The following is a 16,226-nucleotide window of genomic DNA, read 5'->3' on the forward strand; positions in this document are numbered from 1 at the left end:
GATTCCGTGTTCTACATGAATTAATATGTTCTACATGATGAATATTGTTTGTAATTGACTTAACAGGTGTTTTTGTAGTTTATATTTTATTTCTCAAACTTGTGTTCACTTGGGCCATTTTGTTCTTGTACCATACCTTACCAATGTCCTAGTGATGTGTTTGGGATAACACCTTGGCCTTGTAACAATAACCCCTTTGCCTTGTAACAATATTTCACTATGAGCCCAAAATCTTTCGTGATATAGAGAACCAGGTTGTTCAGGACATTCATCTAACATTTAAAATCATAATGTGGAAGTTTGTGTTTTGCCATTGCGCAGAAGTTGACAATGATGCGTTTTTGAAGCAAAGGTGCCCAAACTCTGATTTAATCTGCCTTTTCAACTAGCGCATGTTTTGGTACATGGGAAACATATGGTGCTTGGTTGCGCTCATTAGAAATACGGAGATAACGTCATATTTTTTCTGAGAAATTTAGGAATAGCTGTTGAGTGAATGTACTTGTGGTTGAAGCAGAAGGTTTATTTGTGATTTATTTGAGAGGCAACATTGACAAATGTGTAACCCTAATGTTCAAACAGTTCTCTAGGCCTTATGTACTGCAAAGAACATAACTTCTCCTTACAGCAGAGGTTTGCAGTTCCTCTTCTGTAATATGGACCTTTTTCCTATATTTCTCTTCCTACTCAATACCCACTTTCTGTTTTTTCTCTTTCTTGTACTGCATCAACGTTGGACAATAAAAAATAAGTCCCGGTCTCCAAAAATCACAGTGGCCATGCCCACCACCTATCACTGCCAGCTTTCACACTTTGTCTGTTTCTCTTTTCTGTTTTTAGGACAGGGTGTAGCTATCTGTTGGCAGTATACCTATCGCCTCCACTATAGACTTAGGGTGAACTTTGGGTCTTAAACTAGATTATGATTCAGAGGCTTTCTTTTTTACTGCAGTTCCCTGCTCCTGATTTACTGGCTTTTTGTACCTATTATTGTGTTTGTCCAATCATGGTTTATTTTGGATTCACTGTGCTTTGACAGGTCGAGTTGTAAGTGAGCTGTTTCACTGCTGCTCTCAGGACCTTCAATCACAATGCATGAGGAAACAGTTTTCCACCTCTTTCTCCTTAGTCTCCCTTCTAATTTTCTTCCGGCCCTTTTTATTTAAAATATAGCCCGCATAGCACCTGCATGCCCCCACAGCACTCTATCTAGCGCTTGCAGCTAATACAGCTGCGAACAGCCAGCTTTCAATATTTTAATAATGTTTCGAAGATGGCGCCAGTATGTGTTCATGGAAGGTGTCCATCCTACAATGCTTTTTATTATGATATATGAAAAATCATTCCAAGATGGCTGCTGTGTGTCCTCATGCACCGGCAGCCATCTTGGAATACCTTTTTACAAAGCTTAATTAAATACATTTCAAGATGGCTGCAGTGTGTGCGCCCACATACAAGTGCATACCTGACAAACATCTTGGAGTACTTTTTAAAAGCTTCACAGGCAAGACCTATTTGCTTTGACTATATTTTTTTTCCTTTTTTCACTATTTTCTTTCTTGTTTTTGCACTATATGACATTGCTTTATTTTATTCTAAATCATCTGGATTGGATGTTCTTTATAAGTTATCCACAAAAAGCTTGCTAGCTGAAAGGTTTTATTAAAATGAAAAGAAATTTGACAGGGCTTGATATGTAAGCTAGTCTCCTGACAATCTCTTTCTCAATAGTGAAAGTAATGAAAAGAAGACCAAAGAGACAGGACTGGACAGTGCCACCTGGCATGCCTGTAGCATCAGCGTGGATTGATATGACTGTGCATGCTAGTATAAGGAGAGTGAAATATTTCTGTCTTTCTGAAAACCACCCTGCAACCAATCACCACATTTTAATAACGACTGGTATTTGATAATAAACCTTCTAACAGACAAGCTCTTGTATGATCTCTTCTGTTATGATATTTGCTTCAAGGCATGTGCACATGTTATTGATGAGCTTGTAATAAACACATATTGCAAATGATAAATAGCTATTATCTTTCTTTGTGCTTTTCTACTAAAATAAACAGTCTTGCATTTCCATGCAAAGTGTCAAATGTGTTTTGAACCAGCAAATTTGTATGTAGTTCAGGTGCCAATTTCGATCTTTAATATTGCTAATTTTCCGCTCCCTGATGTGTCCGCGTTAAAGAGCTTGTGGGAGTGAAGATGAGTGTGCACCGCTGCTCACGAGTGGTACCCGAAATGGTTGAATTAGGTCCGGTGGCTCAGTGTACAAATGAATCCACATTAGGAATCTGTTTTTGACTTTATGGTCATAGGTTCAAAACCGAAAAACCTAATGGGTCCACTCGGCCATTCATCTTTCCAAGGTCGACAAAATAAGCACAACTGAGTTGGGTGAAAATAAATGTATATTAACCAGCCCCAAGAGGTGAATGTGTGCTTTACAATAGACTTGTTATGTTAGAATGCAGATACATAAATGTGGAGCACAGCAAATGCTATAACCAAAGTAAATTCCCAAAGGGCTTTAAGAGCTGAGGAGCAATATTAAGATTTGGAAGGGCAAGGGTCTGATTTGGAAAATTACCATGGCCGGGTCGCAAAAATAAATGTGGTCTGCATTCACAAATTGCAAATTAAGCCATTTCAAAATATGCTTTGGTGGGATCAAGGGATGCAGTTTAGCAAAACTTATATGAGTTTAAGGCTATGGTTATCTTTCAAAAGGAATTTTGGGGTCAGCTAGTGGTAAATTGAGTGAAACCAGTCTATCATGACCACAAAGTCAGCTGATATTTAAAATGAAAACCAGTCCACACTCGCCTTTTTCTTCCAGTTCTTGTAGAATTGTCCTGTTAACATGATAAGACAGTCCTAGCTCGACTACAACTTGTAGGTTTCACAATAGACTGGGAAATGGATCGATAGACCCTGTAGTGATTTTCCAACTGCAACACATAAATCAATTTAAATATGGCAAAGCATCTGGAAGTCGGGCACTTCAGAGTTGGCCCATGCACGGTATGCTATCAACGGAGCAGGAAGGGCGGAATAGTGGATTAGCAGGCTCCTTCCTTCACTCTTGTAAACTTGCTCACCAAATGCAATCAGGGCCGGCCTGACCATAGCGGGCACCGGCCGTTTCCCTGCCAGTTTGTGGCCCCTGGAGGGTCATTTGCGTTAACGGGGGCCTGCAATATTGCCCCCCGTAACAAAATCGGACTAACACTAGCAAATAACTCGCCCGCAAGCTCCCCTACTCCCCCGGGGGCCACCGAGCAATTTGCCAGGGCCAGTTTTGGTTCCGATTCCGGCCCTGAATGAAATGCTCATGAACTCACACTAGATGTAACAGATGACTTCACAAATGATCTCATGAGTGATATAATATCTTATCTTTAACATTATCATGAGATGACCATGGAGACAGTATCATTTCATCGTGTGTGTATGTGTTGTTATTTCAAGATGGAGTGATAAGTCCTCTTAATTTATGGTTATACATATTGTGGAGTCATTTGCATTGCATTTGGTTTTCAAGTTATGGTTTGCATGGCAGGTGTGCTTGATATGTCTCTAATCATAACTGTACTTTAACTGTGTTTTTAAGTTAGTTTCAGAGTTTTATTTACAAGATATATTAAGGCTGTACAACCCAGCTACCCATAACTTCACTTTAACTGTGGTTTTACAGCTTTGTTTTCTTCTTTTTTTATGATATGCTACATCTAGCATCTATAAAAAAAGAATCCTGGCAGCTGTGTGGGTTGGACTTCAGATGTGTGTGTGAACATGGATTGCTGCAGTCAACCAACCTTCCATGCGGCCACGTGCAGATGCAGGACCTGGTTAACAAAGGGCCTCGGAACTCGTGGCGGAGGCCCGGCAATTTTGGTGAGTCTCCGCACACAGGGTGGAATCTCCTCAATGAGAACTATCATTGCGGAGATTCCAGTTTGAGTGCAGAGACTCCCGCATGACTGCCGGGCTCCCACCACTAATTCCGAGGCCCTTTGTGAATCAGGCCAGCAATTTGCAAATCAAGCCCAATTCCAGTGTCTCATCATTTGTGGAAATCCATCAATCTGTGCCATCGTTAATAGCAATTAGAACATCGGAATGTTGGGAGCTCCATTGAAAACAATGGAGTGCTCCGTGCTTATAATGGCGGTAGAAGCCCGGAGCTCCAACATTCCAATGTGTCTTTGCTCTGTCTGTGAACAAAGACTTCAGGGAGCCTGAGGGGATTTCAATCCCCTCGCGCTCCCTGAAGGCTTTGTTTTGTTAGAACATTCTGCCCTCTAGTGGCAGAATGTTCTAATAGACTTATAGCCCTTCGTAGCAGGGCTATACCGGCTTTTAAAGTCCCTCTGCTTTGTTAAAGTCCCTCGCCTTCGGCTCGGGCCTTTAACGCTGCAGCGGGCCTTTAACAGCCGGTATAGCCCGCTACAGCGGGCTATAAGGCTATAATCAAAGCTCTTTTGCCCCCTTCCCCCCTTTAGTTTTACACTTCCATGTCAGATCTGCATAAAACTGGGCTCCATGTACTGGGGACATACCAACAGAAAACTAAACATGTATATAGTTCTCACCAGTTTTATGGAGATTTGTTTAAGGGTGTCAAAAAAATTATCAAATAAAAAAGTTTTGCTCCCTCCCTTTAATTATGCTCCCTGAGATGGATATGCATGAAACTCAGCATAGTACAATGTATGAAATTGGGTTTTTATATGAGAGTGTTGGAAGCCCCACTCAAATAATAAACACAATATTTGCCAGTGTGAACTACAAAAAGTCCCTAAATTAACATGAAGTTAACCCTCTTATTTCTTGGCACAAAAGTAATCAAGCATAATTTAGAGGAAATGCTAAAATATTTATGCAGCACACAAACAGTAATAAAGTGACAAAATTACTCAAGAAAATAAATGCACCAATTTTGAAAAATGGAGTAAATTGTAATAAATAAAATGACACCAAAACTAATTAAATCCAACCAGTAGAACTGGAGTAATGAATTACATTTTTTTTTATTGAAAAATAGTGCCTAGAAGATCAAAGCAGAAGATTGGGTCAAAGTCAAACTTTAAGGCTGACCCTGGTGGAGCATAGGTCGGATACAAGGGGTTGATTAGTCCCAGTCTCGACTTACCTTCAGACTTGGCAAAATTCTTGAAGATTTCCTGGAGAAGGTAGACATTTCAGAGGGGCATGGCAGCAGGCTGTATCAGAGGAGAGACTATTATCATTGGGGAGCCACTGGACGAGGTTGCGGTGAATATTTCTACCTTTGGACATAGACGATTTTTGGGAAGTCGGATTCGTCCAGTAGGACGAGCCGGCAGATTATAACCAAAGAGAGTGAGAGGTTCAGCTGAAAAGGGTTTTGCTGCTGCAGAAATGAATGTTGCGGAAGCTGTGGTGAAGTCAATCCCACTGGCCATGCACTTGCATCAGATCAGCTGGTAGGTCGGCCATGGTCTTTGGAGATATTTTCTTTAAGTCCCAGTTTTTTGTTTGTTTTTAGGAGAAGGTCACTATAGCTCCACACCAAGGGTCCAGGAACTGTGGGGACACAACCTGGGGGCTAGGACTCACTTTAGAAGGGATCAGCAGCAGCAGGCAGACACATTTGAGTGTCTCTAAAGCTTGTTGTGTCCCTGTAGCTCACACAGGAAGCCAGACGGCTAGCTTTGGAGTAACTCTGATGGTCACGGGTTTAAGGAGCAGGTCCAATTTTCCTTCTTCAGTCAGCAGGGCAGCAGGAGAGTCCTTCAAGCAGCAGGTCAGCAGGGATGTCCTTCTTCTGAGTAATCCACAGGTCAGAAGTGATTCTGAAGAGTGGGTCTTGGGTCCAATATTTATACTTGTATTGGGCTTAACCTGCTTAGAGCCTGTTAAATGCTAAATTAATTGCAGATTCATTAAACAGCACCAAAATTATTAGCACCTGACAATTATTTGCCCCCTTTTAACTTTGCCGCCCCCCCTTGTTGGATCTGCATGAAAAATGTTCCATCCAGAGAACACTACACATGCACATTTAAGTGGATTTCTCAAATGATTGCCCTTCTTGACAGATAAGCACACATGCAACAATAACAAGAAGTAAGCTAAATATGCAAAGCATCAAATTTGTCCAGCATCACTAATTTCAAAGGCAATTAAAAAACAAAAACATTCCAACTGTAAAGTTAGCTCTACTTTTTAATCCTTCAATGCCCACTCAATAGCTTTTTCAAATGCTGAAATCTCAAAAACTGCTGATTAGATTCACACCAAACCAAGCAAAGTCACTCTTCTGAGAAAAATCCTAGTTCCAAGTAGTGGTGGGTGTAACTCACTTAATTTGCTGTAGCATTGGCATGCAAAATTACAGCAAAATTATGCAAAATTACACAGAATTTTGCGAGGGGCAGAACCCATCCTTTAGAGCTATTTCTGAGAGCAAGATGCACCCATGAAATAATTAAAATAGAACATGAACAGCAGCAGACAGCAGCCAGCAGCTGTTCGCTGTTTGTTGTCCCTGTGCTCCTGTGGTAGGAGGTTTGTGCTATATTACACATAATTACACAAAGTTATCCATTAAAACAGTAATATGAAATTACCGAAATTACATGCCTTGTTGCAAACCAAGTTTGGTGTAAATATGTTCACTGAATCTTTCTGCAATAGACAGCAAACATTAATATTGGAGATACAATTAGAAATTCTGATTTGTTGTCCCACCAGTTTATTTTCTGTCCCCTCATGTGCATCTACACGAAAGTTACCATGCCGGAACCTAAACCAAAGGAACTACTTTTTTAAAGGTTTTGTGCAGATTCACCAAACAATGCCAACGTTCTCAGCAAAACAAAAAATGGTGCAGACCTTTGTCGCTTTTAATTGTCTTGTTTAGCTTCAGAGACAAGCCAGCATTTGAGATGCTGTGGAAATACAACTTTTGGAACAAATATGATTTTCATACTCAGTCTTGCCAAGATAGTTGTAGATATCGCCACATCAACAGCAAATCACTAGTCTGACATCAAAATACATCTCAGAACCTTTCAGACAAAGTTAGCTTAATATACCACACGTGCACAACATCACATCAAATTATGCAATTGACTCACCAGGTCGCTAAATACAACAAGTTCATCAGGCAAGGCAAGTGACTGCTTGCCCCAGTAGGAATTAAATACAGCCCTTTTAGACTAGACCTATTCTTGCAGAGAATCAATATGAATATTCAGCCTACAACTAACTGGAGAGGCAGCTTTTCTTTAACCAAACACAGTGACACAAGATTACTTATGTTCCAAGAGCATGGCCAAACTGCATAAAAAGTGCTCACAGACTCTAAAACCCACTATGTCCATACAAATAGTATAGGCCCCCTGTACAAATGCTAATAACATGATTTCAAAAAGTAAGATATTTGTATCAACAGATAATTGTTGGTGTAAAACAAATCATAAAATAGAGGGAAAGAAATATAGCAAACAATTGAAATTACATTTGGCGGGGGAAATATTCATGAAACAGTTATCATCTTCATATAGATAGGGATTGATTGGGATTATCATTCGTTGCATGAAGGACATATAATAGCGGGCAAGATTACCATACAGGCAGGTCATGATTGGTGGTGCAAATTTCGTTCTTATTTTTTGCAACTGTCTGTAATTTTATGTTGCAACCTATGGACTAAGTGGTTGCATTGTAAAATACACACTTTCAGGGGGTCAGAGAATGACCTATATAGAGAGTGTTAAATAGGTGGAGCACTATTTGTGACCCGTTTGTGATTGTGAAGGGGACTGCAGACCTCCATCCATGTGTTCGAACTTCCCAAGGGGTTTGTTTGTTTACAGCAGCCTGTGTTCCTTAAAGGAACAGGTACTGCTTTAAAAAAGTTTGTAGTGTGGGAACTTGGAAGACATCAGGGGGACCACGAGTGGTCCTCTGGACTGCTGCCTAACCCCCCCCCCCCCCAAGGTTACCCTACTCAATTTGGTGAACGGGAACAGCTTGCCAACTCATTTGAGGTGTCAGGACCTTTTTAATGTTTTAGCACGTGTGCAAACTATCTGAAATATTTATTTTTCTAACTTTGTGTCCTGTGAAGTGGAGAACACATCTTTATCGTACCTGTCCGAAATTGGGTTAGCAATTTGGGAGGAGGGCACACCTACCAGCTTAACTGGTTAGGTCACAGCACAGTTCTGGCAGAATCACTGTTCATCCCCTTGTAGCTATAGCACAAGCAACAGGCAATCCCCAGAAAAGTGTAAACTACACAACTATGAACTGCACAATAACATTCCCAAACCAAGAGAGGAAAATGTAGTGAGTAAAACGACACCAAGATCATCAAGGTGGGTTAAGGGTGGCAGAAAATATAATTTTTTCAGTTCTAAAGGCAAAAAAGTGCCTGGATAAAGGCAAGCTCTGTGGAAAAGCAACAGCTGGTGGCGGACCTAAGTACAATTTCAGGCTTACTGTGGTGGACTGAAGGTCAGATACACCAAGCTGGGTTTCTCAGTCTAAGGTTTTACCTTCAGACTTAGCCTTCGACTGGTCAGAAAGCTTCTTCTGGCCAGTCCTGCAGCCTCTAGCTCTTCAGGGCTGGCTTTTTGGCACCAGGTTTCCCTCCAGCCAGGTCTTCTGGAGGGTCTTGGCCTCTTTAGTCAGCTGGTCCCTCTCGGAGTCCGCAATTCTTCAGCTTTTTGCGAAGCAGGAAAACAGAAGGCTAATCACTTGACCCATGGAGAGAGCAGTTCCCATGCCTAGGTACCAGCAGGATTCAGGCGTCTTTGTGTGAGTCTTCTTCTGCCAGCAGGAGTCAGGCGTCAAGAGTCAGAAGTCAGGGTTGCTCTTCAAGCAGTCCTTTTCTTCACTGGCAACTTCTAAGGTCCAGGAATGTACTAAGGATGTGGTAGTTGAGGTAGCAGATTTATACCGTGCGCTAGCCAGCAATTGTAGAACATTAACTACTAATTCCTAACTATAACCCTGCAGACCCTCCTCTTTGCCTTACTGTGAAATTATTCAGTATCAGTGAGGCCTATCTTGAGCTTGTTGCCACCTCCCCTACCTGACAGCATCAAAGGTTTTCCTTGCTACTGTGGCTCTAGTCTGATTGTAAGGGAAGGCTCTGGGGTTGTATAGGAGAATCCCTTTCATGGCATCTCAAAATCAAAAGAGGTAACGCTAAAGCTGCCCATTTGTTCTGCTAAAGGTACGATCCACTCCTAATTAGCTAATCCCTAGTGGTCATCAGTTAAAACCTATTGATCTTTTCTGGGCCTGTAGGCAAGCCATTGGCCGCTGTGCCAGAGTCATTACCTTTCTGAGCCAAAAATGTGTATTCCAGCTCTGGAGGTGTGAGGCATGGCTGAACTGGTTTTAAGTCGGTTCTGCCACAGGCAGACTAAAGTAAATGTTTACGAAGTTACTTTTCTGCTTACTTTATCATAAATCTGATTTCATAATTACGTCAGATTTTAAAAATAACTCTAAAGCATTTTGGCCAGGCCTACACAGTGAAAAAGCTTTTTGGGTCTATTTTACTGTGAGACCACACAAATCCCATATGTAGTGTATCCTATTGTATGTATTAGCACTCTGCCATTGGGCTTATAAACACATTATAGGTATGACTATATTCAAATATGCTTTTCAAAAATTTGAAAGCCATTTATTTTCTGCCGTTTTAACTACAGTGCAATCAAACTGCAGCTTAGCCAGGGAACACTAATGTTCCTGACAGAAATATGTTTGTCACCTATGTTGGTGGTGAACATATAAACTCTTTAGGCTCCATTTATAATGGATTTATAGGGATGTTAAATAGGCCTACTAGGGAGTTCCAGTGTAGAGCACATGCTTTAGAGGGGAAGCACAAACACTTTATTACTGTTTACCTCTGGCAAGGTACACAGAATCCTACAGCCAGAACAAAATTGGGCCCAGAAAAAAGTCTGCGGGGACCATGCATAAAACATGGATTTGCTACAATAACCATATGTGTAGATCCAATTAAAGAGTTTCTAATAAATCATGCAATTCCCTGCCACCTGCTTAAAGTAGTGAGTATTTATTTTGTAGAAGGTGTAGTTTGCAATGCGCCCCAGAAAACTCCATGATCCAGTACTGCTCTCCAGTCTGCTGAAAATCAAGTTCGATTACATGCCTCCATAGTGCTAGCTTGTGAACATTTAACTATGTCTAAATGGTTGACCTTGTGACACCCACATTCATGACATTTCACCACAATAAAGATTGTCCGCCTTTCCTCTGTTTGTTATAAGATATGGAGGGGCAATTAGAGTAAGTGGGTGCTATGGTCTCTGATCCAACGTGGGTTTTGGGCCTCACAAGCCACAATTAGCATGAGAATCACAGCAACAAATGTCCAAGACTTGGATGACAACAATCATGATCATGGCCTATGATGGGCATGAGCTGTAACATTTACATGTGGAAATCATTTATCAGTGCTAAACAGTAGTGGCTCCTGGTGGCAGTGCTACGGGCGGTGAGCCTGGGTGGAGGAGTGAGAGGGTGGGGGGTAGTAAACCACGGAATATGGCTGAACTGAGGAAAGTACATAAATAAATAAATAAATAAATAAAAAGAATTACATTGCGCACACTGCAACCCCAAATGGCGATGCAGCGTGTGCAATGTAATTCGTTTTGTTTATTTATTTATATACTTACCTTTGTTCGGCCGTATTCCGTGGTTTACTGCACCTCCCCGCCCGCCTCACCGCCCCATAGCGCTCTCACTAGGAGCCGCTACTGGTGCTAAACCATAGAAAAACAATACATAACTCTTTAGATAATATACTTACCACTAGAACTGGGTTCTACTGAAGCGTTGCTTTATTCATGTGATGGAGTTTAGTTCGGGTTTGAGAGCAGTTGTGAGGCAGAGCAGGAATTTGATATGAATCAAAATAGCAAAACGGTAAACTCGTGGTGACAAGCCTTTTTTATAGTATTGTCCTTTTAGATTCTTTACCCATACCTTTGTCCTCAACAGTTCCTAATTAGAGTACGGTGTAGTGGAAAATCATTGTATTTCAGGTAAAAATCGCAAATGTGAATTTTCTCCACTCTGAGAGCAAATTCTCCTTTGGAGTTATCAATTCCTTCAGGCACTGGAGAATTTACCTTTCCCATCAAACTTTAAACCAAGGCCTAAAAGTGCATTCCAGACTCTTAGAGCTACAGATTCTGGGCTGGTCACTAAGCTTTCATGTTTCTGCTGAATAGGAGGATATTACAAATGGGTCTGAATTCTTGTATCATGGTAGCTTTATTAGACTATTCCCTAATTCACTCACTTTCCTAGTGTAATTAGCAAAACTTCATGTGAAGTATTTTAATAATGGCTGTGGGTGTAAGTAGTAATAATAAATACAAATGAACATTGGTTGTGTGCTGATCTCTCGTCAATGATACCCCTGGACACCAAAAGTCATCAGGAGGGTTCAGGCATATACATAATTGGAAGAATTTGGTTTAGTTCATTGTAACAAAGTAGAATTGGCGCTGTGAGTTGTATATGGATGTGTTTTTATTTGTTTATGTTGTGTTTGTTCTGCTCTGATAGGGAGACACCTTAATGCAGAACAACACCCGAGTGACTGTAAGCTCCATGGAAATCAGTTCTAATACCACGTCAAACCAGACCATGTCTAATTACATTTGGTGCTGATGATATTGTGAATTTGTTTTTTACAAGGAACTCTCCTGATGACTGCAATGTGGTAAAAGGAGGGAAGATGGCCAGTGGATCAGACAATGTAGGCATGAACTACAGCAGCTACATAGAGGAGAAGCACATCCCACCACCAAACATGACAACCAATGAACGAAGAGTCATCGTACCAGCAGGTTAGTTGATAACAGACACCATGTTTCAAAAACAACAAGAAAGTATAAAGCTGCTTCTGCTTGCTGGTAACACGTCAAGACAGATACAACACTCATTTACATTAATAGATAGGAAAATAAGGGACTTTGCAAAATGACATTTGACTGTTGAAATTGTTTCACAGTATACACAAGAAACCCAGCTAAAATAACATGCACAACTGAAAAATAGGTTCTCACTTTGGTTGTATATTGTGGAATGTCATCAGGTTTGAAATTGCCCACTTCTAATGGTCTGATTTAGCATTCAGCAGTCCAAGCCCCAAATGTGTTGCACCACAATACTCAGTGCAAAATAGTGACTTAAATGTATTTGCATGCATGATATCGACCACCACAATATGGTCAAGGTAAGTGTAAGGCACATGTATGAAGAGTTAAGAATAGTAAAAATACATTTACCTATATATACGTACCTTGTTCAAATATTGACCATCGATATACTACGCTCTATATTTTTGCAGATGATAGTTTTCTCACTTGATATTGTGACATTCATCTCCACCAAGCTACCGGTGTAGAGGAGGAGGGAACTGCTACTCATGATAAAACTCCATAGCATCTTCACCATGACCTGGCTAGACTGCTCTGTCTCCGTCCCTTTGGCTCCACCACTTCCCCATGACTCTGGCTCCATTTCAGCTCTTTCACCCTTGACCCTTCCTTATGACACTGTCATTCTTCCTAATGGTCCAATGTACCAAGGGAGTACTGGGAATGCGAGTCTTGTAAATACACCTCCAGAACAAGGGTAGATATCCAGAACCCACATAAAAATACCCTAGTATATCCAACCTATATGGTTACGCTGGCAGTCTCCCACAGTGAATGCCGGTGGCTCTTTTGAGACTTCAGAGACATGCCTAGGTTGTTTCTGAGTGTCGGCCCCACATGCAAAGGGTGCATCCTCTCTGTTTCTTCTTGGTGGACAATGTACATCAGACCAGAAAAGATTGTTTGGAAACCAATTTGGGGTCTGAGCACAGTTATGAGTAGTTTGTGTAGATACCATAGCCCCTTCCCCAGTGCACTTTTAAGAACTATGCTTGTGTCACAAACAGGGAAGGGACCATGAGGTTATTATATTGGATGACTTAGAGGAGGTAAAGTAACATACCAAATATATGGGAGAAACAAGTCAAATATTACTTACTGTTGATGCCACATGTAGAGCATCGTCCCCATTCGAATGTGGTGAACTGGATGGGTCAAAGATAGACCACGAAAGTGAAACATTATGCAAACTGCTAGTTATACATTCTTAAAGATGTAAGTGTGCACATTGGAGGAATTGTAAATAGTTTTATTTTGAAAAATGTTTTTCTGCAGTAGAGAACCTCTGAGATATAAAAATAAGAATGTTCGATGTAACGGTCATGAGGAACATTAGAAGCTATAATTTCTGACATAATCAGTTGAGTTGAAGGTTCTATATACGGATACCGTGTACAAAACTTAAATTTTACAAAACCGTCCGAGCCAGAATATCAACTACCAAAATATTATGAATGTAAGTATATATAAACATACAAGTTTAGGTTTTCTGCTCCTAATTCCACCTCTCTGTACCTTGATGATATGTGTATTGTAAAGGCACATATATGTGAAGTTAAGAATAGTAAATCTATACTTATGCATATTTATTTTCATCATATTTTGGTAGTCAATAGTCTAACTAGAACATTTAAAACACATTTGAGTCTTAGATGAGTGCATATTCATTTCCCTTTCAATGATTACATTTCTACTGAGGTGGTTTGCAGAAAATGCACCTGGTAGACTACAGTACTGAGTTCATAGTCTTGATATCAGCTGAGAAGAAGCTCTCACTCCACCGGACCAGAGAAGGACAAGAAGTTTAAACCTTTTTCTCAGCCCTAAGCGTACTCCTTTGGCTAATATTTGGTAGTAGGGTCAGTCACAATGACTACTCCTTAGAGGCATGCCAAAAGTATGTGTTATAAAAGTATATTAAAATACAATACTGATAAAGCATGCAAACTTGTACAATAAATGGGAACGTTTTACCACAAACATTAAGAAAATCATATCATCTGGTCAAAAGGTCCCATTCAAACCAATAGTAAATACCGCTTAATGTAAGACAATGGAAAGATGCATAATCTTGGAATAATTTATAAAATGTACTTGGATAATTTCCCGCATGACATACTGCTTAGGTTCATTCTGTAGAAACAACACAATGGTTCTATGGTCCTCTTTCCGCATACCACCATGCAGTTATCCTAAAATAAACTCTCTCTTAAAATCATCAATAACTTTGTGTATTCGTTATCCAAAAAGGGGTTTGATATCACATATAATTTTTTGCAGTGCAGATGACGCAGTGCTCATAGCTGCCGTGGTGTGAAATATAAAAAAGGATACATATATACAATTGGAATGTTACAAATGTATGCAAATCCATAATTCAGTATGTACCATAAATGCTATATTAAGTCCAATGGACACTGGCCAATCCCTATTACAGTGTTAATGTTTTGACCCACCCCCAAGTTTGTGTGGGTCTCTTCAGGGCATATACCTGCTGTCTGGCACAGCACCTCCAACATTTGTGTATCCTTCGCTTGCCGAGTCTTTTCTAGCCATGATGTCCCTAAATGTTCTTAATCTCAGTTTTAGCTAAAAAAAATGCAGTCCCAATCCAATCCCGGTACATCAAGGCAGGGTGACTGCCGACTGCATCTGCAATTCCAAAACAGTTAGTTGTCAGCACGGTCAGATTGACTTTAGAAGTGTGACTCGTCACATAATTTGCCTTCTGAGATAGTCTTAGTTATGGAGCAAAAAAACGATACAGCCAGACAGGGGTGAATGCTGTATCTAAAGAAGCTGCCACCATTCCAAATGCACTGAGCAGGGGCTTGTGATGAAACAGAAATCTGCTGGAGTAATGTGTTAAGCATTTGTGAACACATTCAGTAATACAGTAAAAACACTACAAATGGACACCATTCCAGTTTCGAAAAATAAGTAATCTTTATCTAAACCAAAAGAAAACCAAACGACAAAAATCCACAATGCAAAATTCTAAAGAACTGCGCTGACCGCGAGGTGCGCGGTGTCGGGCCTGGAGTCAAGCAGACCCACAAAGATCAGTACCTTGGAATTGATGAAAGCAAAGATGGTGTACGGCGTCGGGGAGGTGATGCTTTGTTGACGCCTGCGGCGTCGGTTCCTTACTGTGTCTGGGAGGTGACGTCACGGATGGCGGCGAGACGTCAGTTCTTTACGAAGGTGCGATGTCGATGGATTCAGGAGTCACCCACGTCGAGAATCGGCTCCGCATTGATGAAGCACTGGTGTTGAGGAAGTCGGGGTCGCGGTGCGAGTTGGGACGGTGCAATGTGGATGTCCCAAGCGGTGTCCCCTGCTCCAGTGCAGGCAGCCGCCTCGATGATGGCTTTGGAGTCGATGCAGCACGGTGTCAGCAGGCGTCGGGCCTAAGGTGCAAGTCGGGGCGATGCGTCGTGCTCTTCACGAGCAGTGCCCACGGCTTCGGTGCAGGTTACGGCGTTGCTCGCTGGCGTCGGTGTTGCAATTTCCTTCAGTAGCAGCTGAAACAGCAGTTCCAGATGCAGAGAGACAGAAGGGGTGAAGTCTTTGTGTTCCTGAAACTTCCGAACAGGAGGCAAAATAAGTTTCAAGCCCTTAGAGATCTTTTCTTCAAGCAGGTGACAAAGCAAAACAGCAAAGTCCTTCTTCTCCTTTCCTTGGCAGCAAGCAGCCACTGTAGGCCAACCCCAGACAGCAAACAGCACAGGGGCAGTATTCCTCCTCAGCTTCTCCGGCTCTTCTCCTTGGCAAAGGTTTCCTTTTGATTTCCCATAAGTGATCCTAATGTTCTTGTGTCTGGGCCCCAATATTTATACCACAAAATCCTTTGTTCTCTGAAGGCAGAGAGTGTCTGTACCCAGATAAAACCAGTTCTGTCTTCACTGGTGCAGCTTCTTGGCAGGAGGTGGAGACAGCATTGTTGAAGGCAAACCAGGCCCATTCAAGTGAAAAGGGAATCACCTCCCCCTACTCCAAATGCAGACCAGGTCTAATCAACCCAGCCCTGACTCATCAGACTTCTGGAGCCACAGCCCTTCTCCAGCGCTTGTCATTCAAAAGCCAGACATGCAATACACAAACCTAGCTGAGGCACACTTGATGGTTAGGCAAGAAAATACCCACTTTCTAAAAGTGGTATTTTCAAACACAGAATGTAAAAATCACCCTCACTGAAAGATACATTCTGAGTTCAGGCATTATAAACTTTTC

General features: G+C 41.3%; 1 protein-coding gene across 5 annotated transcripts in view; it reads left to right on the plus strand.

The window, feature by feature from the left end:
- The window catches only part of ERG (ETS transcription factor ERG), a 684,573-nt gene that overhangs the window by 618,686 nt on the left and 49,661 nt on the right, over positions 1-16,226 (plus strand). For all 5 annotated transcript variants that reach the window (XM_085621258.1, XM_085621257.1, XM_085621256.1 and 2 more), the window contains one exon: positions 11,749-11,900. In XM_085621258.1, the coding sequence (XP_085477384.1) occupies positions 11,749-11,900 (152 nt within the window). The remainder of the gene's footprint in view (positions 1-11,748; positions 11,901-16,226) is intronic.

This window comes from Triturus cristatus, chromosome 8 (genome assembly GCF_964204655.1).
Source record: "Triturus cristatus chromosome 8, aTriCri1.1, whole genome shotgun sequence".
NCBI lineage: Eukaryota > Metazoa > Chordata > Amphibia > Caudata > Salamandridae > Triturus > Triturus cristatus.